Source organism: Amphibalanus amphitrite, unplaced genomic scaffold (genome assembly GCF_019059575.1).
Source record: "Amphibalanus amphitrite isolate SeventyFive unplaced genomic scaffold, NRLGWU_Aamphi_draft 000071F_arrow, whole genome shotgun sequence".
NCBI classification, from domain to species: Eukaryota; Metazoa; Arthropoda; class Thecostraca; order Balanomorpha; family Balanidae; genus Amphibalanus; species Amphibalanus amphitrite.
Window position 1 is genome coordinate 819,674 of NW_024881567.1, and position 27,527 is coordinate 847,200.

General features: G+C 46.7%; 1 protein-coding gene across 1 annotated transcript in view; it reads left to right on the plus strand.

Annotated features, from left to right (window-relative positions):
- LOC122379101 (protein masquerade-like) overlaps positions 1 to 27,527 on the plus strand; it is a 215,608-nt gene that overhangs the window by 147,281 nt on the left and 40,800 nt on the right. The window contains exons 6-8 of the mRNA XM_043361032.1: positions 3,596 to 4,333; positions 4,908 to 5,249; positions 15,223 to 15,472. Of these exons, the coding sequence (XP_043216967.1) occupies positions 3,596 to 4,333; positions 4,908 to 5,249; positions 15,223 to 15,472 (1,330 nt within the window). The remainder of the gene's footprint in view (positions 1 to 3,595; positions 4,334 to 4,907; positions 5,250 to 15,222; positions 15,473 to 27,527) is intronic.

Sequence of the window (27,527 nt, forward strand, 5' to 3'; positions counted from 1 at the left end):
TCGTAAAAGCTAAGCTCGGCCCGCACTATTTCAAAAGCTACTGTGGTTTGAAACTCACTGATATTCAAACATCTGTAACTTTTGAAATAGTGCGGGCCGAGCTTAGCTTTTACGATATTCGTAATGAGAAGCCTGTAATGTGTCCGCATACAAATTTTGACGAAAATCGGAGTGGCTCTCCCAATGACCTTGAAATTCCGTAACTTTGTCACTCCGTAACTTGAAAAATACGGCGGGCCGAGCTTAACTTTTATGATATTTGTAATGAGGAGCATCTAGAGTATCCGTACACCAATTTTGACGGAAATCGTAGGGGCTCGCCCAAATGACCTTGAAATTCAAACCTCCGTAACTTCGTAAATATGGCGGGCCGAGCTTAAATTTTGTGATATTCGTAATGAGGAATATTCGTATTCGTAATGATATTCGTAACTAGAGTATCTGTACACAAATTTTGACGGAAATCGTAGGGGCTCTCCCGAATGACCTTGAAATTCAAACATCCGTAACTTCGTAAATATGGCGGGCCGAGCTTAGATTTTGGGTGCATCGTAATCAGGACGTTACGTACTATCCACTGACCAAGTTTGGTCCAAATCGTAGGGGCTCACCTGATTCCGAATCTTAGATTATAGATTAGGATTCACTTACATCTAGCTTGACGACCGTGGGAAAACCGACAGCACGCTGATATAAAAACAGCGACCGAACAGGGCCCAGGCTTGATGGTGGGCGGACGCTAGCTCTGTAGATGATAGCTCTGTGGGCGCTGGTGGATGACATTAAGCTCAGATGGTGCTGGTGGCTCGAGTGTGGCCGAACGTAAGCCTCTGCCCGGCCTGAATTGACCTTAGCATTATGAGTGAATGAGAAGTACCTTCCATAATCATTTGGCGTCAAAATACCTCAGTAATAAAAGTTTCAGGAGGTTCTGAAACACACATTTCCAGAATATCGTCAATAGAGATGTCAATCGGATACCAACTTTTTGGTATACCGATACCAAGCCGATACCAACTCGGTATTTGGTATTTCAGTTCTGATGTGTTTGGTATTTTGTTGGTATCATGAACCCTCGCTAATGTTTAAGAGGCTAAGAAATAGGTAAAAAGTTGGTATTTTCCTCATGTTCCCAAGTTGGTTTGGTTTCGGTATTTCTCCACGGTTTAGGTTGGTATATGGTTTGGTATCGGCATTCCGATTTTCCGTAATTGACATCACTAATCGTCAACGAGAGTTAACGTATTGAAAAATTATCGCAAAAAGTGGAGCCTCAAGGGTTTGACATCCATAGTGGTTCAATGTTTATCAGTATACACTAACATATTCAATATTCATCATGTTCATTATCATAAGCGTCTCAAACGTGTCTCGGTCGCGGGTCGCGTTCGAATTGAGCATACACTGAAAAAAATAATGACACCTAAAAGGGGTGTTTTTTGAAGCGTACCAAAAACGCGCAGTTTTCTGGAGTCCGATTACACCCGGAATCAGACACTTTCTAGGGTATTATGACACTGATTGAGGGTGTATTTTTATACCGTACGGCGTCAAATGATTCCCGGAATCATACGCCTTATGGAATAAAAATACACCCCAAATCAGAGTCATAATAGTCTGATTCCGGGTGTAATCTGACTCCTGGAAACTGCGCGTTTTTGGTACGCTTTAAAAAACACCCCTTTTAGGTGTCACTTCAGGGAGTAATCGGATTTTGAGGGTGTATTTTGATCCCACACGGTGTATGATTCCGGGAATCATTTGACGACATGTGGTATAAAATACACTCCCAACCAGAGTCAGATCACCTCGGGGGGTGTCTGATTCCGGGTGTAATCGGACTCCTGGAAACTGCGCGTTTTTGGTACACTGAAAAAAATAATGACACCTAAAAGGGGTGTTTTTTGAAGCGTACCAAAAACGCGCAGTTTTCTGGAGTCCGATTACACCCGGAATCAGACACTTTCTAGGGTATTATGACACTGGTTGAGAGTGTATTTTTATACCGTACGTCGTCAAATGATTCCCGGAATCATACGCCTGATGGAATAAAAATACACCCCAAATCAGAGTCATAATACTCTAGGAAGTGTCTGATTCCGGGTGTAATCTGACTCCTAGAAACTGCGCGTTTTTGGTACGCTTCAAAAAACACCCCTTTTAGGTGTCACTTCAGGGAGATAATCGGATTTTGAGGGTGGATTTTGATCCCACACGGTGTATGATTCCGGGAATCATTTGACGACATGTGGTATAAAATACACTCCCAACCAGAGTCAGATTACCTCGGGGGTTGTCTGATTCCGGGTGTAATCGGACTCCTGAAAACTGCGCGTTTTTGGTACGCTTCAAAAAACACGTAGGTGTCACCTCAACGGTGTCAAATGACTCTTGGGATGATTTTTCTATACCGATTCAGAGCCTGTTCCTGTTAGCGCCACACATCAGCTAATATCAATATTACCGGTACTATTGGTCTCCTATATGAGAAATACCGCGGTAATATTCGAGTGCGGGGATTGGGTTGTGTGCAGGGGTGAGGGATGCATTCGAACCGAGCTGCGGCGAGGGTATAAAGGGTATATTCATCGCATCAGAAAAACAGGTCGCCTGGGCCCTTATCTTGAGACCAATAGTATGGTACAACTAACCAACATACCCATGGGTATGTTCTGCTTCTGAAGCTTATAGGAACGATTAGCCAGACTGCAACGAGACTTTAAATGTAGCTTACATGTGTCTTCACCCTTGCAGCTACAATTTTATCTATTGACGATGACGTCTTCTTTTCAATCAGTCTTTATACCAGATATTGTCAAATGATTCTCGGAATCATACACCTTATGGGATCAAAATACACTCTCCAACAGAGTCATAATTGCAGTTGTTAACCACGTGACGCAAAGTAACAATACATGCATGTCATTCTTTATTTTATATGCAACAATAAATTCCAAAACATTTGGGCACGAAATGTATGGCGAAATCAAATTACACCTAATAAGGGAGTCACGGATTGCGAAAACGCTCAACTGTGTGAAATGACACCTATAGGATATAAAAACTCCTCATGATAGCGTCAAAAACGCTTAGATGTGTCATTTTACACTGACACCGTGCAGGATCTTTTGACACGACACCTAAAATGGGAGTCAAAATTTTGGGAGTCAAATGACCCTTGGGTATGTGATTCTGACCGAGATCAATTTACACTAAAAAACGGTGTATGGACACTGTTTTTCAGAATCGGATTACACCACGGGTGTCAGTTGATTCCCAAATAGGGGATCGTGATTCCCGGGGGGAGTAATTATTTTTTTCCGTGTAGGCTTTCGATTCCCGATCAGGAAGCGAAAGCCTGTGCTCAATGTCGATTTTACATTTACCTTAAATTTTAATAACCCTGACCCAAATTATAACATTTGACCCGTGACCTCTTTCTTGGAGCAATTGCAAACCAGAGTGGAGATTTAATATCAGAGCATAAATATTGTATGAGCGTTTCGGTTGTGTTGTGTGTTTGACAAATCTCAGTTCAGATCGCCTTGGTCCAATAAAAATGTCAGTCATTTTATTGAGATCTGTTCTTTTTCAGCTTCTTCCTCCGTGAAGATTCCAGAGAAGAAAAAGTGCGCTGGCCAGTGCGTGACGGGACTGTTTTCTTATCTATGTGACCGCGTGGACAACACGGTCAAGTGCAACAACGGTGGCCGCTGTTGCGTGTCTCGCTCCAGCGCCAACAAAGACCCCGAGCCGACTACCACGCTTAAGCCGAGGCCCGAAGACAAGTGTCCTGGCATTTGCATGCCCGGCTTCATGGCTGCCTACTGCAAGGCACCGGCCTTCCTCATGACCGACAACAAGGGCTGCAGCGGCAGCCAGGTTTGCTGCAACAACCAGGGCGACATCAACAAGGAGGATGGGCTCAAACCAGCCAAGCCTCCGCGGCCTGCCGGCGTCGGCGCATCCCCCATCGGCGCCCTCCTCAATCAGGCGCTGGGTGCCGCTGGCGGCGGCGGCGGCGGCGGCGGCGGCGGCCTCATCGGCCAGCTGGCGCCGCTCGCCGCCTCGCTGCTGAGCGGCGGCGGCGGCGGCGGCGGCGGTGGCGGCGGCGGCGGCGGCCCGGCTGGTCTCGTTCAGGCCGTGCTGCCTGCTCTGCTGGGCGCGGGCGGCGTCAGCAATAGGCCGGCCCGGCCGCCGCCGCCGCCACGGCCGGACCGTGTGGACGCCAGTCAGCGGCCGGGCCGGCCGCCGGCGCCGGCCCAGCCGGTCGACCCGCGTCCGCTCTGTCCCGACACGTGCATCGGGCCCTTCCTCTCCTTCACATGCTTCAGTGAGTGACCAGTCGCTGGCAGGGCCGGAGCTTCCTTTACAGTTGGTGGGGTGGCTATCCCACCAACTTGCCATTTTGCCCCACCAATAAGCGTTTTGCCCTTCCAACTTTGGCTGATTTGTAGGACTTTGCTGCTTTGCAAATCAACCTTTTTCGCATTGAGTACCTTTGGAATGTCAGTGTAATGCAAAACGTTATATCTGTAATGATAAGAATTGATTTAGTGTGGCATTTTATTCAGCTTGACAAAAGGATATTGCAGGTTTGACGAATTTTTGCCCCACCAACTTCCCTCGAAAAGCTCCACGCATGGTCGCTGGTGGGCTATGCACTCAGTGATTGATATCATCGATAATTGGCGAACATCTTTCTTGCAATAGCTTTGTTTTGTTTATGGAGTGCACTTTTCTTGCTTCCACTTGGTAAGAAAGAAAGAGAAACTGATGCCTCATAATAAAAAGCCAAATTTCCAGTATTCAATCGTGTCATTGTCAAGTAGCCCAACCACGCAGCCATGAAGCCACTTGCGTCTTCCGAAAGCGTTGACAGGTAATTTGTCCGTTACCTTGTGCAGGTAGTGCAGAGATGACCGACCTCTTCAAGTGCCCGTCCAAGAAGGAGCGGTGCTGCGCCAAAAAGTCCAACATTCGCCGATTGCAGCAGCAGCAGCAGCAGTACTATAATACCGGCGTTGAGTACCCAGAGTACCCGGAGCAGTACCCGGCGCCGCCTGCCGAGTACCCGGAGCAGTACTCGGCGCCGCCTGCCGAGTACCCGGAGCAGTACCCGGCGCCGCCTGCCGAGTACCCGGAGCAGTACCCGGCGCCGCCTGCCGAGTACCCGGAGCAGTACCCGGCGCCGCCTGCCGAGTACGGACCGGGACCAGAGTACCAGGCTGGCCTGCCCTCCCGCATCGGTGAGATCACAACTGGTGCGGAGGCCAGTGCAAGGCACGCACCACGTGCACATCACCGAACCTCTTGGTCGCTGTGCTTTTCAAGCAGTACTTTAGTGCGTGTCCATGCACATTGCACAACTGGTGAGCGAGGGGTACCGTGAAATTCTAATCATCACCATAACTCGAATAACCTTTAGTCTGCTTTTTAGCAGCTGCCGGTCGTTTAAAGGGACTATCCCACCTTCTAAAATGTTGTTAAAACCAGTTAAATTGTTCCCGTCTTTATAGATTGGATGATCAGGAACACGGTTTTGGCATTTATTTTTAATTAAACATCTTAGGCTTCCCATATTCCAAACACAAACTTTCAAATATGTGACGTCACAGCCCAAAATTACCTCCTTCTCCAGGCCACATTACTGCCATAAAGCTGATTCTTTTTACTCTGTAGGCACCACAACAAAGTTCAGACCAAGTTTTAAGCGATTTTTCAACGAACAAACCCATTTAAATCAGAATGACTAAACGAGGTGACGTCACACTAACGGTCGCTCCATGTTGAAGATAGGGCCTTGCACAAGGCCCATTTTCAAATGAAGGGAACGAATTTCTTCAACACCAAGAGGCCGCGGGGGTTGCAACCTAGATAGATAGTGGTTTCTGAACCTCGCCGCAAACTTGGCTATCTCAACTCAAACCCCATGTTAAAGGTGGGATAGTCCCTTTAAAGTGCTCAACTCAGCACTGCACGAGCAGCGGAAGCAAAAATCGAACATGATTGGAAGTCTTCCGCCCAGGGATATTGAATTATGCTTCCGCCTGCATTTTACTTTTGAAAGCTTCGGACCCATCTTTTACCATATGTAAAGGATCAACATCAGTCAATCAGCTTTAATCTTTTCGTTTCAAGATATCTTATACTCGCGAATTAAATGTTTCTTAGTGTAATGCAGTTGATTCAGTAAGCTAATTTTAAATTAAAGCAGTCATTTTCGATGTGTCTGAATACTGTCCAAGATTTCAGTAGAAGAGAATAATATGGAGTATGAACCTTACAAGAGCATCCTTCAAATCAAATTGCGTGGTTTCCTCACGACGAAAAAATTTATGCTACATTTCCGAAATAAAGTGTATGAGAGTAGCTCGAATGGCTGATGTTTCTGAACGTACGTGGGGTGAATGAAAAGTTTTGAGCCTAACACAGTTACAGGTGACGCAGGTTAATGAAGATTTGGTCACACATTTTGCCACTATTTTTAGGTGTGTACACCAAGTTTTGAAGTCCTAGTCCTTTCCGTTTCGTTTTTAGAGCCCGTTAAAGTGAAGAAGATTACGCGTTCGGTGAAAAGGAAGAAAATCGAGAACCGAGCTTTTATAAAGTATTGCGATTTCAAAGCCATGCCTTCATCTGAAATTAAAAAGGACCTGAAATTAAACTTATTGGTTGTGGTCCATCATACGACACTGTTAAGGTTTGAGCTGCTAATTTCAAGCAGGGCAGGAACAGCGTCCAAAATGAACAAAAACGCCGTAGAATGTGAGAAAATCCGATAACATTGACCCTGCTCTTGGGGTGTGGATGCTGGATCCAAGACTGTGAGCTCATCAGATAGCGGTAAGAATGGACATCTCCCAGGAGCAAGCTGGCGACATTCTTACCAATGGGCATGACTTGAGAAAGTTCTCTGCCCATTGGGCCTCTCGGCTTTTTGCTGCAGAGCACGGCGAGAGATGTGTAATGACATTTGGCGCTAGTTGAAGCAGATTCTGAGAATTTAAAGTCACTTTTCGCTACCGATGATAAACTGTGGGTGTTTCACTTCAATCCAGCATGGGAAGAACAGTGGAGTCAGTGAAAGAACGTCTCTACTCTAATCTGAAAAAAATAAATGTCAGAGTCACAACAAAGAGGAAACTGTTCCGTAATTGGGAAAATAAATGAGGTGTCTTGCAAGTGCACTTCTTTTCAAAGGGTCTTACTGTAATTGCGCATTACTAGGATGACCCACTGATGCACTTATGTTAGAAAATCAGGAAGATCAGATGGGCAATGCTGACAAAATTGGTCGTGTTTCACCAGGACAATAAATCGGGGTATTTTTCACTGGTTGCAATGTAAACAATCAATTACTAAGCCTTCCAATGTATCCCAAATTGAATCTCTTAACCAGCATTGACATCCTTAGGGTGTCTATTTCTTTCTAAGCCTAAAGAAAAAACTGACTGGATGACGCTTCACAAAAAATAATGAAGTCATTGACACCGCGAGCACTTACCCAAAATAGCATGATTCAAGGCGCTAAAAAAGTGAGGAAAAAAGTGCTAGGACTTCACAATTTGGTGTCCACCCATATCAATAGTGGCAAAATATGTGACCAAAGTTTCATTAATCTGCGTCTCCTGTAACTATGTTAGGCTCAAAACTTTTCATTCACCCTACGTATTGTCTGTGAGGTGGAAAAAGATGAATGCGATTGTGAAAACTGGAAGCTATTATTGATCAAGATATTTTTAGGAAAGGAAACGTTTTCCGCATATATTTCCATAGTCCTTTCCTCAATCTTGTATTCTTGCATGCTTACCATAAGCTTTTTTTTTGGCTTGTTTCGCGACATAAAGCTTCAAATCACCTTTTATTTCGTAAAAGGCATGCTTCGTTACTTTTGCCTATTACCCAAATACGATAGACCATCTAATAAGACCAACTTTGTTGAAACTGGTTGCAAATCCCTGTTACAATCCAGCAAATTTAATCAATAATAAGATGCATATTCGATCGCATACCGATATGTTTTATCGGGCGCTGCCAGCCAGTGATGCCATCCACATTTTTGCTCCATCCCAAGATCTCGACCAGAATTTCCCAAGATTTTCGTCTCGAATCCCAAGACTACCCATCGCATATCCGGAGTACCCCAAGTAAATCCATAGCTTATTTTGGACATATTAGTGTGTTTAGTATTCAACTTTCTCTTCTTCGGGTCCACCCTTGTCCTTATTGGCGTCTTTACAGCAGCTAATGTACCTAGAGGCCGGGGGGAGGGGGTCGATCGGACTCCTACAGCTGATCGGTTCCTGACCGAGTATAAGAGCTTCAGATGCTGGCCTAGACAACATGAAGCCGGTGGTATCTGATATTATGGTCAGGTCATTCGTCGATCGTCAATGGTGGGTCAAGGACCCAAAATACAAAGTTCGAATCTGTTAGAACGGCCTGGAAACAAAGTCTGTGGCATTTTGGATTTATTTCGAAATTTGTCTCGTGACACATTTGGAGAAGCTAGGGTCAGGTGAGGTCAGGCTGATTTTTAGTGTTTTCCACCACTGAGTTTTGAGATATGGGCTCCAAAACAAGCTCTTAAAAGCTTATGTGAATCCAGAAATCGAAAAGCCTATGCTGTGAATCTGCGCGTAAGCCAGTGCCCGCTGGGGCCCATGAATTTTCAAGCCGACGATGGCGAGGGGGTCTAAACCGACCCCCACCAAACACGATTTGGTAGCACTGTAATGACGCCTGCTGGGCGTGAAGTTTTCCCTTCACCATAGGGTTTACACACAAATTGGTCAAAGTTTGAGCCAGGATATACTAGTCTAAAAATGCAAAAAACGAACAAATTTTGGCATCAATAGATTCAGCATTTCATCGTGTGCCTCAAACCGTCCATCATTTGGCCTCAAAGGAGGTAAAAATTGTTCAAAATCGAAGTTGAAAAGATGCTTTCTGAGCACATAATCTGGTAGCAATCACGTGACCTGCTATAAGCAGCTTATCGATAATTTACAAACATAATCATTAAAATGTTGCTTTAAAGGGACCCTCCCACCTTCAAAAAAGTTAATGAATTGGCATGAAAGTGATGTCGCTCGGTTCAGAAAGAGCAAAAACGAATATCTACCAAATTTCATCGAAAAATATTCACCGGTTTTCAAGATATTAGACTTTTACTTTTGTTTACTTTTTGGGATCTCCGCTGTTCCTAGCGACTTTATTTGAAAGTGCGGCATTTGTTGCGCGCAAAGCAGCATATACCACCGCGTGCTGCAAAACGTTTTAGTCAAACATTTAACGGACGTTCGAAAGCCTGATGACGTCATCAGATTTCCGTAATGGTTAAGAGATAGGGACCACGCTGGTCCCACCCTGCAAGTAAAGGGAAGAAATTTCTTGAACACCATAAAGCTGCGGGGGTTGCGACCAGGATAAATGGTGGTTTCTGAGCCTGGCCGCAAACTTGGCTATCTCAACTCAAAACTAATGTTAAGGTAGGAGGGTCCCTTTAAACAACATTAATCATACATTTTGAGCTTTCAGTACTTTAAATAAGGTCAAAACATCACAAAACACAAAAGTTAATACAATAGTCACGTGGGTGTCAGGAAATGTCACAGGTGCGTCAAATTTGTGACTGGGGCTTTACTTTCAAACATCGGATCTACCTGTTTCTTATAGGTATCTTGGTCTAAACGAGGACCTAACTCGTCCCCTGGACTATATAGTTACAAGACGTCAGCAGTGTTGTGAAGGTCGCAAGGTTACGCTTTGATTATTTTTGGTCTAGCAGAGCCCAGAGGTCAGGTGACCAGACACTTTTCCGAGGTCAAAGACAAATTGCCCTTATTTTGGTTCGCGGTCAACGGATAAGCCTCCATAGAGCAAAACCGTAAAATGAAACGCTTTGTGCGGGAGCCGCTTTCTGAAATATTTTTTGGGGCATAATGTTTGTAAAAGCTTTTCATAGCCATCCAACATCATGCCGCCAAACGACCCATCCCCGTTGATCGGTAGTTGGAAATTAAACAAATGAGCGCCAGTTGCGAACAGCGACTGAAAGCTGCTACTATACCCATAACAAGTAATGGTACAAAAATAATCCTGCGACCTCGGGAAGATAATGCCTGCAAGAAACATCGCAAGCTTCGTCCGTTACTTCAATATGTTTGAATGCTATTAACCGTCCGTGAGGCAAATCCATCCTAAGTTTATTATCGACCAAGGAAAAAAGCATTCGACAGCATGAGAAGACAAAGTGAAATCAGCTTCTGCCAGATCCCAAGATATGCAGCGCAAATCACAAGATCCCAATGTTAATGTTCAAATCCCAAGATCTTGGGACAAATCCCAAGGAATGGCATCGCTGCTGCCAGCACAACTGGCCGAAAAAGTGGCTCGTTATGTTTTTACATCTCAACTCACGTGCAGATACATTTAAAGCGCTTTAAAGGTAAATTGTCAGCTAAAATACAAAATTTGATATTTTGTAGAATCAGCACTCCACTTTACGAAACTGAAATCAAATTTTGGAAATTTATTCTGAGTCACGAGTAATTTAATGTTGAAATTGGGATTTCACCTACTTTTGTACTATTTTTACGTTAAAACCCACCAGATTCCTCAACTATCACTATATTTGAATCGCGTGAAATCGGAGCTTCTCTACAAAACTTCAAATCAAAAAATTAATTTACGATTTTGCTGAATATCAACATAATAATTTCATCCTAGGCTATGAAAATTCTGTAAGTACTACCAGTTAAATTATTTTCAAAATTTCGCATTTTTCATTTTGCAAAAAGAAAGCAGAAATCGATTCGCCGATGCTGTGGCTTTGGAGATTAGCGCCACATTAGCACCATTCACTCAGCGTTGGCGCCGGAATTCCCGGCTTTGGACCCGGCGAATCGATACGCCGCAAAAGTAGGTAAACAAAGCCGGTTTGACGAGATTCAACGTTCGGGTATGGTACGAAGGCATTTGGTTGTGTGTTGGTATCATTTCTTGCCTTTTTCTTTAAATGTGGAACGGGCGTGAGGCTTATATTGAAAAAAATAACGTTGTAGCTTGCCTTCGGAAATTGCGTGATAGATGTATGAAGTGCGCCATTCAAGGTGACAATTTCGCCGTCGGCCATCATGAAAATAGTGATGAAGGCTTTTCGCACGTACTATTTTAGACTCGCAAGCGACTCTGGAATCATTTATAGAAAGATCGTGTTTGAAGAATCCGGTAAGGCTGAAACCTGCACAGAACGACTTCTAAAATTCGAATTGTGCAATCTTATAAAAATGAAAAAGGTGATAGTTTCCCTTTAAACGACCGGCAGCTGCTAAAAAAGACTATAGACAACAAATTGCGCGGCGGGCACTTTCTTTACGAGTCGCCGCACACAGCTGCTGGCATATCATTCCTGTTGGATCTATCGTGGAATGCCCCATTCCGGGCATTCCACGATAGATCGTACCAGGCCCGTCACCCTCATCTCTCAGATTTTAATGAAAATCGGTCCTAGGGGTAATCATAGGCCCCAAAGACGCCTGGCAAAATATCAGACTTCTCAAATCAAAACTTTTTGAGTTAAATTGCATTACATTTTTTTAACTTCGGTATGTAACGGTGAGTTTGATGGCCTATAACTCAAGAACGGGTTAAGCAACCAACAAAAAGTAAACAACACTAAGCTTCCGATGAATCAAAAATTAATATTACTATTTAAAAATTCCAAAGAAAAAATTTCATTATTGAACAAAAACCATATTCTTTTTTCATTTGCCTCTATTGACTTTTGGGACCAAAATTTTTCACATTTTTATTTTTCAAAATAAACTTCATGTCATTGCAAATCGACATGCGAAAAATTAAGAAGGTGTTCTTTCTGTAAGTTCCTCATTTTCCCGCAAACAAAATGGGTTTCGGAGGGGTTGATACGACCCCAGCACGCCGTTTCGCTTCTAATTGAGCTAGAGCCTCGCGGAAAAAAACAAGCGTGTGTGCCGTTACAAGTCGCAGCGATTGGTACCCGATTTTAAGGTCTCAGGTTCACCGGTAGCGTCTGAGGTCAGGTCACGTGACTGAAGTTACGGGTTCGGTTTTTAGTAAATAACTTCGCAAAAAATGGCCGCAGAGCCGCGATTTTGGCATCATTGTGCTCGCCTAGCTCAGGTGCATCGAATGGTATACTTTTTGCTAGGATGAGGTCAACTTAAGTAGTTGACCTCGGGTCAAGGTCAGGTCAGAGCCCCTCAGGTCACGAAGCTGGGCAAAGGGTATCATATGGCATATCATTCGATTCGGAAGGTCTTCCCGAGTCCATTGGTGGCTTTCCCGACCCTCTTGCTCCATTTGATCGGGAGTTATTGACGAAAAACTCGTAAGACTCTAGTGACGTCATAAATGACGTCACGCAAGGTTAACAATGCAAAAGTAAAGCATTGAACTTTGCAAGGAGTGCATAAAATCACGATACCATGTACGTGGGATAGTTTTAGATCATTCTCGGCGCCAAAATAACAGTTTTTATATTTCCCCATTGATTTATAACAGTGATGTCACGTGACCGACCTGACCTCATGTAACCTTGAAAAATTCCCAGATATACAAGTTGTGAGACCTCTGGAGGACACCATGTATGCGTCCTGTAACTTTCATCTCGGACAGCTATGGTCATTGGCGTCCAAAACAATGTCAGAACCAAACAGCCTTTTTCACCCTCGCGCTTATAGGAAAGAGGATTGGATAAACCCTCTTTTCACTTTTTTCAGATGACTCAGACTTAAATTGAAATTTCAGTAACCCGTGATGACACTAGGCAGCTTTACCACGCCATTTGTAAGCTCCCCTCCCGAAATCACTATTCGAAACCGTTATCGTGACGTAAAATAAATACATTTATAGAAAGAACACCTTCCTATTTTTTTGCATACTTCTTAACAATGAGCCAAATGTTTTTTTTTTTAAAGAAATAAAAATTCCAAAAAATTTGGTCCCAAAGTCCAAAAAATGCAATTGAAAGAAAACTCGATATGTCATATATCAAAAATAGCGTATTTTTTCGAAATTTCAAAAATACATATTAATCTCTGTTTCATTGCATGTTCAATGTTATATAACATTTGGCATTTGAATAATCCGTCTTAGAGTTACAGCCCGCCAAACTTAGCGCTGCAAAGCAAGATCGAAAAAATGTTATACACCATAACTCAAAAAATACTTATCTGATAAGCCTGAAATTGTTACAGGTGGATTCAGAGCCCCTGATTACCCCTGAGACCAATTCTCGTCAAATTCCGAGAGATGAGGGTGTCAAATTGGAAAAAAGCGGTACGATCTATCGTGGAATGCCCCAGTGGTCTCATGTCATAGAGATCTTATATACATATATAAGATCTCTATGTCTCAAGTCACCGCTGTTGGACGTTTGGCCTTCCGACTGCCCCGTGAACTGCACGGTTTCACCTCGCCAGTGACGCTCCCGGCTCCGACCGTGCGCAGTGCACTCAGCGTGAATGCAACAGGATCGAATAGCATGCACTTCACCGGTCACATCTTCGGACAAATAAGCAGACATCACACATATAACTAGTAAACTTGTCCTTACAAAACGTCACATTAATAAAATAAAATCACTTTCAGCCTGCAGGGATATCTTGATACACAACCGTACTGGCAACTGTGCAGACTGGACTTCATGGAATAATGTAATATTCAACTAAAAACTTGACTCTGGGGCACTTAATCCGGCAGTTGCTGGGGTATTTCGCCACCCGCCGTTTCCTGGGCGGGGGGGGGGGGGGCGTTAAACGCCCCCAGCCGATAGCTCGAGAACCAATAGGCGCAGCGAAATGCACGAGGCGGCAAACGAAAGAACGCGACGAGACGCTTCAGATGAGTACTTTGAAGTTGAATTTTGAGGTCACAGGTCGGGTCAAGGTCAGGTCAAACACCTGAAATCGGGCTTTCAGTAGCATGGACTTCAGGACTTCGCAATGGGCGCCTCTCGTCATAAACTCTGTCAAAACTATGCAGAATCCTTCATATAAGGCTTACAAGAGTGTCAGCTCCATGAAGGGGTCAGTCAAGCATAGGTCAGGGTCAAGGTCAGGTCAACCGGGTAGGCACATATCAATCAAAACTGATAAAATCAAAACTGAAAAAAATAAAAACTGAAAATCAAAACTGATATTTGCAGTCGCCCAAAACACATGTTTTATGGGTAATTTTGGGCGTAGAACACGATGGTGACATTCATTTTATCATATGTGTACGTGTTTGGTTAAAAAAAATCAATTTAAGAAATGCATGTATCATGGTTGTGAAGTAGTCAAGAAATTGCCAACATTCAGTTCAAGATTTTGGAAAATGCGGAACGATAATCAATAATCGAAGATAGCCATTTGATTGTTCATGATATTGGCAGTCTAATGGCGTTTACGGCATGCCTGTATGTCTATTCTGTGACTTTTTATGATTTCTTGAACATGCCGTTTTTGGTCGAAAACTCAGAAATCATGACATTAAAACCTTGATATCTCAAAAATTTTCCGACCGATTTTTTTTTTTTTTGAAACTTTGTCACAATCAACTTCAATAAATTCCCTACAGGTACCCAAATTTTGGCGCGCCTGCGGTGCGCCGTTTTTATGCTAAGGCGCGGCGAAAAAAGTGGGGGCGTTTAACGCCCCCCCCCCCCCCCAGCAACTCGCGGGTTAAAGGAAATATCATTCCCTTTAACATGGGGTTTTGAACTGGAGTAGCAGTTTCGTTGTTTTAGCTTAGACTTACACTAAAAAGGAAGCTTTTGCAGCCCAACGATCATCCTAGTCAAAGAATAAATATATTTCATTTCTCATTCCGAAATCAGTCCCTTACGCAGGAATTAAGCAGCACACAGCTGGCCTTATGGAAGAATTCCAAAAATTGCAGCCACCTGTCGCAGAGCCCAGCGTCAGCCAATCAGCATGCAGTTGGCTGCAACTTCTTCTCCGCAAACCTTGGATGGACAATGAATACGATGATAATGCCAATCTAAGGTGCGGAGTCTCGCGCGTCCTGCTGTTACGATTTCCGAATGACCAATAGCATAGTATTCGCGTTATTCTCGGTTTTGTCGCAAAAAAAGAATACCTACCTACCACGCAGTTTGCAGAGGGATGCGTGGTACTTTGCAATTTTCATCCACTGCTCCCCTCCCCCCCCCCAACTGCCCCTCCCCCACAGATGGCGGTCCAGGCCACATCCAGGTCTTCCAGACGCCGCCGCCGCCGCCAGCGCACCAGCACACCAATAAGTACGTGTGCGGCGTCAAGGGGGCGCCGGCGCGCAGCGCCCGCGTCGTCGGCGGCACGGACGCCACGGCCGGCGAGTGGTGCTGGCACGTGGCGCTCATCAACTCGCTCAACCAATACTTGTGTGGTGGAGCGCTGATTGGCACCCAGTGGGTGCTGACGGCAGCCCACTGCGTCACCAAGTGAGTCGCGCAGCCCGCCGCGGCCGCTCACCAATCAGCACAAACGGCGGCTGGCGGGAACACGGCTCTCCGGGACGGCACGGCACATTGGCACCGGTTGTTTTCCTAACATTGAGCTGACAGGTCGCTGGCTACATCAGTCAGGCCGAGCACTAGGGGCCAGCAGGTGCAGCGAAACCTGTGGCGGATTTGGAAATTGTTTGAAATTCAAAAAAAGCATTGAATATGGCTGAGGACTTGTGTCATGCTGATGCTAGATAGGAATTGTATGCAAGTTGTTGAAGGCAAGCAATGGTATATTTTAGCATTACATACTCGTATTGTAAGTACAGTCCACAGCAGAAGCAATGTGCGGTTTCAGTCATGGGTATGATCTGCTTCTGAAGCTTAGGAACGATTTGCCAGACTACGATGAAGCTTTTTAATGTTGCTTACATGTATCGTCACCCTTGCAGCTGCACTTTTATCTATTGACGTCTTCTTTTCGATCACTCCGCATTAAAAATCGCCAGTCATAGCCATCCGTTGAGATTGGCAAAACCGCACATTGCTTTAGCGGCGGGCTGTAGTCTGTACAATAGTATGTACAGGGTGAGCCATGAAGATTTACCCATCGAAAATTTCACTTTTCAAGGCGAGCTGACAAAGCTATGTCATCTTTTACATACATAAAACAACGTTATCTCCTAGCTAAACAATGAAGTCTGTTTTCTGGATGCTCGCATTCTCCCTGTGTTACGCGCCCAAGTCCAAAATTCTTACAGAGGTTGGGACGCCAGTCACGTGATCCTTTTCCCAACCCTACTCGCGATTTTCATAAGCCTTGATTTATTCTTGAAACACTTTGTGCAGAGGCGTTTATTTACATATATAAAAATCAAAATGTCCGTATGTATGTATGTATGTATGTGACGCGTCAGTCACGCTTGGCGGGCTATTGCTGTGGAACGGTGTGAGCTGCGGGGGTGAAATTTTCGACACAAGTCGGACGCGTGCATCTGTTTGTCGTATCAACTTTTCGAGGGGGTGCGTGCAGCGGTGTGCACGTGGCGGGCGCATCTTTGCAGCATTTTGGGCCGCGGCCGGCGCCGAGCAGACGGCACGCGCCTTAGGCTCAGTTTCTTCGCTTGCAAAACTGGGTGAAATCAGAGCCGGAAGGTCACTGACCTTTGGCAGTGAATACCAGAACAGGGCACCGCCGGCCATGAGGAGACGCCAAATTTATTCTGGCCATAACTCGGCCGCTACTGGGTCGATTTTAATGAAAATTGATTTATTACGCTGCGCGTAATGCTGTCCCTCTAGTCACTTATATAAAAATCAAAACGTCTGTACGTATGTATGTATGTATGTATGTATGTAACGCGTCAGTCACGCTTGGCGGGCTATTGCTCCGGAACGGTGCGGGCTGCGGGGGTGAAATTTTGGGCGCAAGTCAGACGCGTGCATCTGTTTGTCGTATTAAATTTTGGTGGGGGTGGGTTCGGTGGTTTGCACGTGGCGGGCGCATCTTTGCGGGAATTTGGCCGCGGCCGACGCCGATCAGACGGCACGCGCATTATCCTCAGTTTCTTCGCTTGCAAAACTGAGCGAAATCAGAGCCGGAAGGTCACTGACCTTTGGCAATGAACACCGGAACAGAGCACCGCCGGCCAAGAGGAGACGCCAAATTTATTCTGGCCATAACTCGGCCGCTACTGGGCCGATTGCAATGAAACTTGGTTTATTACGCTGCGCGTAATGCTGTCCCTCTAGTTACATATATAAAAATCAAAATGTCTGTACGTATGTATGTATGTATGTATGTAACGCGTCAGTCACGCTTGGCGGGCTATTGCTCCGGAACGGTGCGGGCTACGGGGGTGAAATTTTCGACGCAAGTCGGACGCGTGCATCTGTTTGTCGTATTAAATTTTGGTGGGGGTGGGTTCGGTGGTTTGCACGTGGCGGGCGCATCTTTGCGGGATTTTGGGCCGCGGCCGGTTTCGAGCAGACGGCACGCGCCTTAGGCTCAGTTTCTTCGCTTTCAAAACTGGGTGAAATCAGAGCCGGAAGGTCACTGACCTTTGGCAATGAATACCGGAACAGAGCACCGCCGGCCAGGAGGAGACGCCAAATTTATTCTGGCCATAACTCGGCCGCTACTGGGCCGATTGCAATGAAACTTGGTTTATTACGCTGCGCGTAATGCTGTCCCTCTAGTTACATATATAAAAATCAAAATGTCTGTACGTATGTATGTAACGCGTCAGTCACACTTGGCGGGCTGTTGCGAGGCGACGGTGCGAGCTACGGGGGTGAAACTTTGGTGCCGAGTTGGACGCGTGCATCTGTTTGTCGTATTAAATTTTGGTAGGGGTGCGCTCGGCGGTTTGCACGTGGCGGGCGCATCTTTGCGGGATTTTGGGCCGCGGCTGGCGCCGATCAGAGAGCACGCGCATTAGCCTCAGTTTCTTCGCTTGCAAAACTGAGCGAAATCAGAGCCGGGAGGTCACTGACCTTTGGCAATGAATACCGGAACAGGGCACCGCCGGCCAGGAGGAGACGACAAATTTATTCTGGCCATAACCCGGCCGCTACTGGGCCGATTTTAATGAAAATTGATTCATTACGCTGCGCCTGTCCCTCTAGTAGTTAATTTATTTACAAAAACTAATTTAATGATATTTGAAATTAACAAGCACCTTTTTACTCACAATCTCAAACAAAAGTTAACTTTATTCGCGTTTCATTAATTTAATCAGCTGGCAACCATCAACCATCGTCCTCGATGTAGTCGAACTCGGCGCACTCGGATAGTCTTCGAAATTTGTGACGCTATCTTGTTGCTATGGCGACCGGGCAGCGCCTATGTATGCTTTTCATTTGTCAACAAGTGCTTGCGGAGCTGCCGCTCACATTTTTTAACACAGTCTTTATGCGTCAGTTTGTGTGACGCGTCATATCTGAAACATGTTTTGTGAGGCTCCAAAACCATTCAATTCATCTCCTTCAAAAGAAGTGTTTTGTAACATTTTCGATATGTTTTTGGGCCTAATTTCTAGCTCTATTCATCCTATCTTGCGTGAGGATAGTCATCATTCGGGGACAGTTGAAAGCAAGAAATAACGACGAGGAGAACTGCAGTGGCGTATCCAGGGGGGAGGCCAAGAGCCCATGGCCTCCCCCTTTGGGATCAGCCATGCAAGTGGGCCCTTTGGCGCAGTGACGTACCCAAGGGGGCCACGGGGCCCCTGAGGTCTAAGGATAACTCAGGGGGACCAGCGTGACGAAGGCGTTCTGGGTCTCCCTGCCTTAATTCCAGTACTAGACAGAACGTCTTTTACTCGGGAGAAAAACGAATATTTGTATTTGTATTTGTATTTGTATTTGTATATTTAAAATCGCCAACAGACAATAAGTCCACTTAAAAGGCGAAGTCAAAGAGACAGTAAAACAGCACACACCCACACACACAACACACACACACCTACATACACACACACACACTGAAGATAAAAACACGTAGGGTTATAAACACAGGAGATGTAAATAAATAAATAATAGCCTAAAAAGCCTAGTAAACAAGAAACACTAAAAGCACAGCGGATGCGATCACGCCGCTTCCAGCCCTTTCACATAGTTTAAAACGTGTCCTCTAAAAGTGTAGAAACTATCGCTAAAAACATCAGCGGGACTTCTAGTTAAAAACACGTTCATGGCCTTCGGTAGTCGGCGCAGAAAACCATCCCCGACGGTCCGTACGCGCCAGGGAAGCTCGGCGAAGAGCCGCTGTGAGCGGGTTGATCGCGGCGGCACATGGAGCGGAAATCTACCAAGGAGGTTAGAAGAACGGATTTTACCGGCCAGGATATTCCTCAGGAAGAGCAGGTCGTGTTGGTTTCTACGGACAGACAGTGATGTAATACCAAAATGATGCAGAAGAGAAGGATAGGACAGAGAGGAACATGGCGAGGACGTGTGGCTATTCAACCACAACAAGAATTTGTGCTGCACACGATCAACCCGCTCTGTGTGGGATTTGGCCGCTCCCGCCCAGACCACGCAACCGTATTCCAAAATTGAGCGAACATTGGCATAGTAAGTAACGAGTAACGTATGTTTGTTAAATTTCGATCTCTTAGTCCCGGCCTGAAAGGTTCTGATCATCAGGCCTAGGGCCCTGTTTGCCTGGCATACAATCCGGGACACGTGCGCCGAAAATGACAGCTTGCTGTCAATTGTGACGCCAAGATCTTTGATCTCGTCTACGCTCTCCAGAACAGCGCTGCCAATACGGTAGGTGGTCCGAACGGGAGCGCGCCGCAGAGTCACACTGAATGCTTTACATTTGGCTGGGTTTAGAGACAGACCCCATGTGGCCGACCAGGAGCTCAGCCGGTCGATGTCCGTCTGCAAAGTAAGAGCATCCTGGCGCGTCGTGATTTTCCTGAAGATTTTGGCATCGTCTGCGTAGAGTAAACATTCTGAGTCTAGATCGGAAGGGAGGTCATTGATAAAAATAGAAAATAGGATCGGAGCAATCAATGACCCCTCTGGATTTCCCGAAATGACACTAGTCCATTCCGACGTTTTGCCGTTCAGTGTGACTCTTTGGCGCCTATCGGAGAGGTACGAGACAAACCACATGAGAGCTGAGCCGTGGACGTGGAACGAATTTTTTAGTTTGTGGATCAAGTAACCATGATTTACACTTTGAAAGGCCGCTGTGAAGTCGGTGTATATCGTGTCTGTCTGGTATCCCTCCGATATGGCCTCCCACGCCGAGGTCAGAAAGACGGCCAAGTTGCTGGTACATGATCTGCCCGGCACAAAGCCGTGCTGCTCGTTGCAGAGTGCCGGTGCCACGTGCCGGTAAAGCTGGTCATAAACCACTTTTTCTAAAATCTTTGCGAAGAGAGGCAGCAAGCTAACACTTCTGTAGTTTTCGGCCGACTTTTTGTCTCCTTTTTTGAATATCGGCACTATGTTAGCGCGTTTCCAGCGTTCGGGGAAAACTCCAGAGGCGACTGACATGGAACAGATCTTTGTAAGCGGAACAACAAGTTCCTCGCGGCATTCTAAGATTATTCTGGCGCTTATGTTATCTGGCCCACATGCTTTGTTCTGAGTCAGTTGATTAAGAGCCGCACGGATTGATGATTCGGTGACATAAAAGTGAGACAGTGAGTCAATGGGATATGACTTAGCATGTGGGATAATGCTGGGAGACGGCTTTGATATCAAAGAGCGATATCAAAGAGCGATATCTATCACAGTGACGAACACAGAGGGCCCCTAACTACCTGAGAGCCCCTGGCTACCTGAGGGGCCCCCTGGTTACCTGAGGGTCCCCCTGGTCACCTGAGGAGCCCCTGGTTATCTGACGAGCCCGTACAGGGTGTCCCAAAAATAATGTCACACCTTTCCAACGTCAATTTCATGAAAATAACAAACATGAGAAGCGCGCTTTTCTTACATATGCATCCCACCTTCTCCCTGATGCAGGCAAGCATACGGAACCGGACATCAGACATCAACATGTCTAGCTTCTGTGGACTGATCTTGGACCAGGCAGATCGAACGTTCCTGGTCAGCGTGCGTTCAGGTTATCCTGGCGCCGTTTTGCTCACCTCTTACAGGACGATCGCCCAAAGATTTTCTATCGGCGACAGATCGGGGCTATTCACCGGCCATTTGTCCTTCTCCCAGAATGCTGGGAAGTTCGATCTGTACCAGTCCTTCGTCGTTCTAGTTCGATGAGCCGGGGCGCCGACTTGTTGAAAGATGGCCCTGGACATGTTCAGCAGAAGTTTTCGGCTGGAAACGTGGCTTGTTGGGCTTCAGCTTTAGAGACATCCTCCGGTACCGATGGATTATCAATTTGAAGACTGGATGACTGTTGGCAATCAGTCTCCTTGCCAGTTTCCTTGTGGATGAGCCCGTCTTTAGCTCCGCACTTCGCGATGACGATCTGCGCTATACCCGGCTGCCGGAAGTCTTCCTGCCGCGACCTAGCTTGTTCCCAGGCGTCTATCCGCTTCTGTCGCGTGATAACCAGCGTCAAATCGTGCGACAACTCATGCCCAGTACCTCGGCGACCTGGCCGTGGGTCATGCCACCGGCAACCATGCCGACTGCCCCGCTGCGGGACGATTTGCTCTGCAGTTTCGCCATCCTGGACACCTGGTCCGCGCGCGCTGGGTAGGGGAGAGTGGGGCACATTCGTGCAAAAAATGGATAAACCCATATATCTGTTCTTTGGTTAGTGCAATGGCAAAATTGTTGATTGTAGTATGGAAAGGAACTATTGCAGATAGTTTTCCTCTTTAAAAGTTATCCTATAAAATTATTGCTTCCATTAGAAAAAATGACTTTTATTAACTCTGAACATTTGCACGAAACTGCCCCACCTATGGGGCTCATTCGTTCAAGAGATGGGGCACTTCCGTTCACCCGGCAAAATTCGAGAAATTACCGGGCATTACCAGAAATTTACCAAAGGAAATTGGCAGGGGGTCATTTCACTTGATTCCTTTCGACAAGAATGCATTGCACAACAAATGTAGAAAGAATGGGCTGGCCAACAAGAATGTGCCAACTGCCGGCCTCCGTGACCTCGCCAAGTTCGCGTGAATTGCTCGTCACGACGTCGCAAGCAGTCGAGACTGAGTCAGGCGAGCGTCATTAGAGAAACCTACTACAGATAAAGTCATAAATCGCAAAAACTAAAAAAAATATGCACGAATGTGCCCCCAGGCAGTGCGTACACGAACCTGCCCCACAACGTTATTAGTAATATATTTCAAAATTTCTTTTTGAAAAAATGACACTTTTTCAACAAACAAGTTTGCAGCAGTTCCGTGAATAGAGTGGGCTTCTTCACCCCCAATTTTGAAAAGCTGAACCACATTTCCGAGTCAGGATCACGAAAATGGATGATATGAGAAAAGTTTGGAAAGCTCACGAATATTACAAATTTGCGTTTTTATCAAGCATGACAGCAGGTACAGTGTTGTCTTCTACGGTGAACGAAGGGCGGCAATGATAGACATATTTCCATAATTTACCTTGAGCTCGTGCAGTCACTCGAGTTCCCATAAACTGCTGAAAACGAATGTGCCCCATGCACGAATGTGCCCCACTCTCCCCTACTGCCCCGGAAATGACCTCCGTACACCCCTTGACCGGTCAGGGTAAAAAAATTAGAAGGTCACATGACTAGAAAGTAGCCAATATGGTCTGGGAGCCAGTACCGGTGAAATGATATTGATATTGCGCAATAGATGGCAAAACAAAGGTTGTGGGAGGGTGTGACATTAATTTTGGGACACCCTGTAGTTACCTGAGGGGCCCCTGGCTACCCGAGGGGCCCCTGGTCACCTGAGGGGCCCCTGGTTATCTGAGGGGCCCTGGTTACCTGAGGGCCCCTGGTCACGGGACCCCTGTTTACCTGAGGGGCCCCTGCATTTAGAGACATGATGTGGAGATGAATTGTGAATTAAAATGAAATCGGACTTACTCCACAAGAGTTCGTTGGGTCGGAGCTTTCGAATTGTATTACAATTCTTCGTCAGCGAGAGTCGTATCGGATGTTAAGATCGAATCGAAGGTACAGTGCGGATCGAACAAAATATGGGTCGGACAGGAGGGTCTCTGAGGCAGCTAGTTGGTCTTGAAATAAACATACAAACACTGGGAGACACGTGAATAATAACAGGATGCACACTTACTAGAAAAAGCCTGTAAAATGGGTATAAAACACACTATTAAAATATCTTATACAAAAATATAGGCAGGTAGGTAAAAATACAGTTAATGACATGTAAAAAATTGCATAGATTAGGCGCAAACAGTACCTATAGCAGAGATAAAGCTTTACAAAAACACGAATAGTAAACTAGACTAAGATATAAAATATCAAAATGATAAATTCTATAAATGAACTTTTTAACGGCAGAAACGGCGAATAATGGGAAGCCACCGGTCTTGCAGCAGGGCACCAGAGTTGCGGTTCACATTCGCGTCATTGGGTGACACTAGGACGGCTTCCCGCCGTCCCACGGTACGAATGTAGGCCGATTCGAGAAGGAGTCTCACCTAGACATCATGATCACAAGACAGGACAACAAGTGCACTACAAATGTCTACCGGAAGGCATGCACCACTAACCAAGTACCTGCCTTCAACTCCTATACAGAGACGCGCTATCTGAGATCAGCCATCAGATCTGACTGCTTACGTGCCATCCGCTACTGCTCCTCCGTCAAAGACCGCCTGCAAGAACTTGATTTTATACGCAAGAAATTCCACCGACACGGCTACCCTCTCTCGTTCATCAACCCGATCCTAAGAAGAACAGAAAAGGACCTCCAGCTGAAGGCCAGGGCTCTGCCGTCGCCACCGAACCCCAGCCCGCTGCCTGAACCCGTCCGGCTCTCGGTTCCGTTCGCTGGTCCCTGCTTCTACCAACTGAAGCGAGAAGCCAACAAGATCGGCATTCAGCTCGTGTCGAAGCCGTCGCAGACCATCGGGACCCTCCTCTGTAGCCAAGCCAAGCACCGTCTACCCAAGCAGCAGGAGAGCAATGTCATGTACTGCATCGAGTGCTCCTGCCGGGTAGAAGGTGACCCGGTCGTCTATGTACATCGGAGAAACGGACCGAGAACTTGGAACCAGAGTCCGCGAGCACCGAGAGAGCTGGGCTGGCTCGGTCCGCTCCAGAGCCAACGCTTCAGCGTTCAGCACGCACCGGGACTGCACGCCGGCCTTCGACGACGCCAAAATCCTGAACCGTGCCTGCCACCACCAGATCAGACTCCTTCTCGAATCGGCCTACATTCGTACCGTGGGACGGCGGGAAGCCGCCCTAGTGTCACCCAATGACGCGAATGTGAGCCGCAACTCTGGTGCCCTGCTGCAAGACAGGTGGCTTCCCATTATTCGCCGTTTCTGCCGTTAAAAAGTTCATTTATAGAATTTATCATTTTGATATTTTATATCTTAGTCTAGTTTACTATTCGTGTTTTTGTAAAGCTTTATCTCTGCTATAGGTACTGTTTGCACCTAATCTATGCAATTTTTTTACATGTCATTAACTGTATTTTTACCTACCTGCCTATATTTTTGTATTAGATATTTTACTAGTGTGTTTTATACCCATTTTACAGTCTTTTTCTAGTAAGTGTGCATCCTGTTATTATTCACGTGTTTCCCAGTGTTTGTATGTTTATTTCAAGACCAACTAGTTGCCTCAGAGACCCTCCTGTCCGACCAATATTTTGTTCGATCCGCACTGTACCTTCGATTCGATCTTAACCCGCGAGTTGCTGGGGGGGGGGGCGTTAAACGCCCCCACTTTTTTCGCCGGGCCATAGCATAAAAACGGCGCGCCGCAGGCGCGCCAAATTTTGGGTACCTGTAGGGAATTGATTGAAGTTTATTGTGACAAAGTTTCCAAAAAATCGGTCGGAAAATTCTTGAGATATCAAGGTTTTAGTGACGTCATGATTTCTGAGTTTTCGACCAAAAACGGCATATGTTCAAAAAATCATATAAAATCACAGAATAGACATACAGACATGCCGTAAACGCCATTAGACTGCCAATACCATGAACAATCAAATGGCTATCTTCGATTATTGATTATCGTTCCGCATTTTCCAAAATCTTGAACTGAATCTTGGCAATTTCTTGTGACTACTTCACGACCATGATACATGAATTTCTTAAATTGAACTTTTCGAGCCAAACACGTACACATATGATAAAATGAATGTCACCATCGTGTTTTACGCCCTAAATTACCCATAAAACATGTGTCACAGGCTGCGAATATCAGTTTTGATTTTCGGGGATATGTGCCTACCCGGTTGACCTGACCTTGACCCTGACCTATGCTTGACTGACCCCTACATGGAGCTGACACTCTTGTAGGTCTTATATGATGGATTGTGTACCGTTTTGACAGAGTTTATGACGAGAGGCGCCCATTGCGAAGTCCTGAAGTCCATGCTACTGAAAGCCCGATTTTGGGTGTTTGACCTGACCTTGACCGGACCTGTGACCTCAAAATTCAACTTTAAAGTACTCATCTGAAGCGTCTCGTCGCGTTCTTTCGTTTGCCGCCACGTGCGTTTCGCTGCGCCTATTGGTTCTCGAGTTATCGGCTGGGGGCGTTTAACGCCCCCCCCCCCCCAGCAAACGGTGGGTGGCGAAATACCCCAGCAACTGCCGGGTTAACATCCGATACGACTCTCGCTGACGAAGAATTGTAATACAATTCGAAAGCTCCGACCCAACGAACTCTTGTGGAGTAAGTCCGATTTCATTTTAATTGAGGGGCCCCTGGTTACCTGAGGGACCTCTGGTTATCTGAGGGACTCCTGGTAAAGAACCCCTGGTTACCTGAGGGGCTCCTGGTTACCCGAGGGGCCTCTGGATACCTGAGGGGCCCCTGGTTATCTGAGGGGCCCTTAGTTACCCAAGTGGCCCCTGATCCCCTGGATGGCCCCTGGCCAGTCATCTGAAGAAGCCCTGGTCACCTGAGGGGCCATGTTTACCCGAGGAGTACCTGGTTATCTGAAGGGCCTCTGCAGTCACATGAAGGCCCTTAGTTGCCCGCGGAGCCCGTGGTATAACCGGCCCCTTATTATCAGAGGGTCCCCTGGTCACGGTAACATGGTGGGCCCCTGATCAATCAATCAATGATCAATGAGCCTTCAGAGCCCTTGCAGTCACCTGAGAGGCCCCTGATTACGTAAAGGGCCCCCGATCACTTGGATTCAATGGCATAGCCAGGGGGCGAGGGGACACGTGTCCGTTATATGGTTTAGGGTCCCCTCGGGCCCGAGGGGCCCACCGGCGCCTCCGAGGGCCCTATACCAGCGCATCTAGCGGCCACTTACCAGCGACTCTGAGGGCCTCTTACCGGCATCTGAGGTTCCCTTGCCGGCCTATGAAGGGCCACAAGTAACTTTCAGGGCCCCATACATGCCTATGACGGCCCCTACCAGCGTCTCTAAGCCCTAAGGCCCCCCACAACGGTGCCTGTGTGGACCCCACATCAGCGCATCTGACAGCCTTTCACAGACACGTCTGAGGGACCAACACCGGCGACTCTGATGGGCTCGCTCGCTTCGCTTCTTAATAAAACACCGTGCATTTTATGCACATTTCTCAAACAAATTATACTTTTATCTGCCAATTTTCCACCTTTTCTCAGGGCTTAGACAGACAGACAGACAGGCAGACAGTGAGACAGACAGACAGAGGGGCCCGTCCGCAAGGGGGGCCGGACCCACTGTGCCCAATCTCCCCCATCGAAATGTTCTGGATACGTCCCCGCCTGGGTTGACAGTGGCCCCCAGGTAACCCGGGGCCCCTTCGAGAGCAGGTTGTCCCTCCTGGGCGAGATCCTGGGTACGTGCATGCTTGGGTGTCCCAAGATAAACGACCTTCAGGGCCTTATCCGAAGTACTGGCCCAAACTGAAGACAATGTGGAGCCCTCTGAGGCCATTGTGAGGCCCTCTGTGACCAGCGTGAACCCTCTGAAGCCAGCGTGGGGCCAGCTGTCATCTGACTTCAGAGTTCAGACGCTGGAGCTGGGCCCTCAGAAGCCAGCACGGGGCCTTCATAGGCTGGCGTCGGGCCGTTAGAGGTCACTTCGAGGGCCTCGGCAGCCATACTTCAGATTGTATATGCATGTTTGAGCCCCCTGAGGTAAGAGTGGCCCTTAGAAGCCGGCGCGGAACCGTCAGAGGGCAGCATGGGCTTCTAGAGACCGGCGTGGGTTCGACAGCGGCATAGGGCCATCAGACTGACTCAAAGGCTCCCAAGAGCCAGCTTGGGGCCCTGGGAGGTCAGCAATAGCATGGGTCTCCTGAGGCTGAGGCCAGATTCGTTCACTCTGTTGCCGAAGAGGGGCTTTCAGAGGTCAGAATGAGCCTTCAAAGTTTTTAGATTGCCAAGTGTGCCTAAAAAGGCTCCCTCACATGGCGAAAGTGGCAAAGAACCGCACCTGTGCGTGGATTAACCCTCGCATGTGTGCGGCGTTTGCCAGCTTCTAATGTGTAG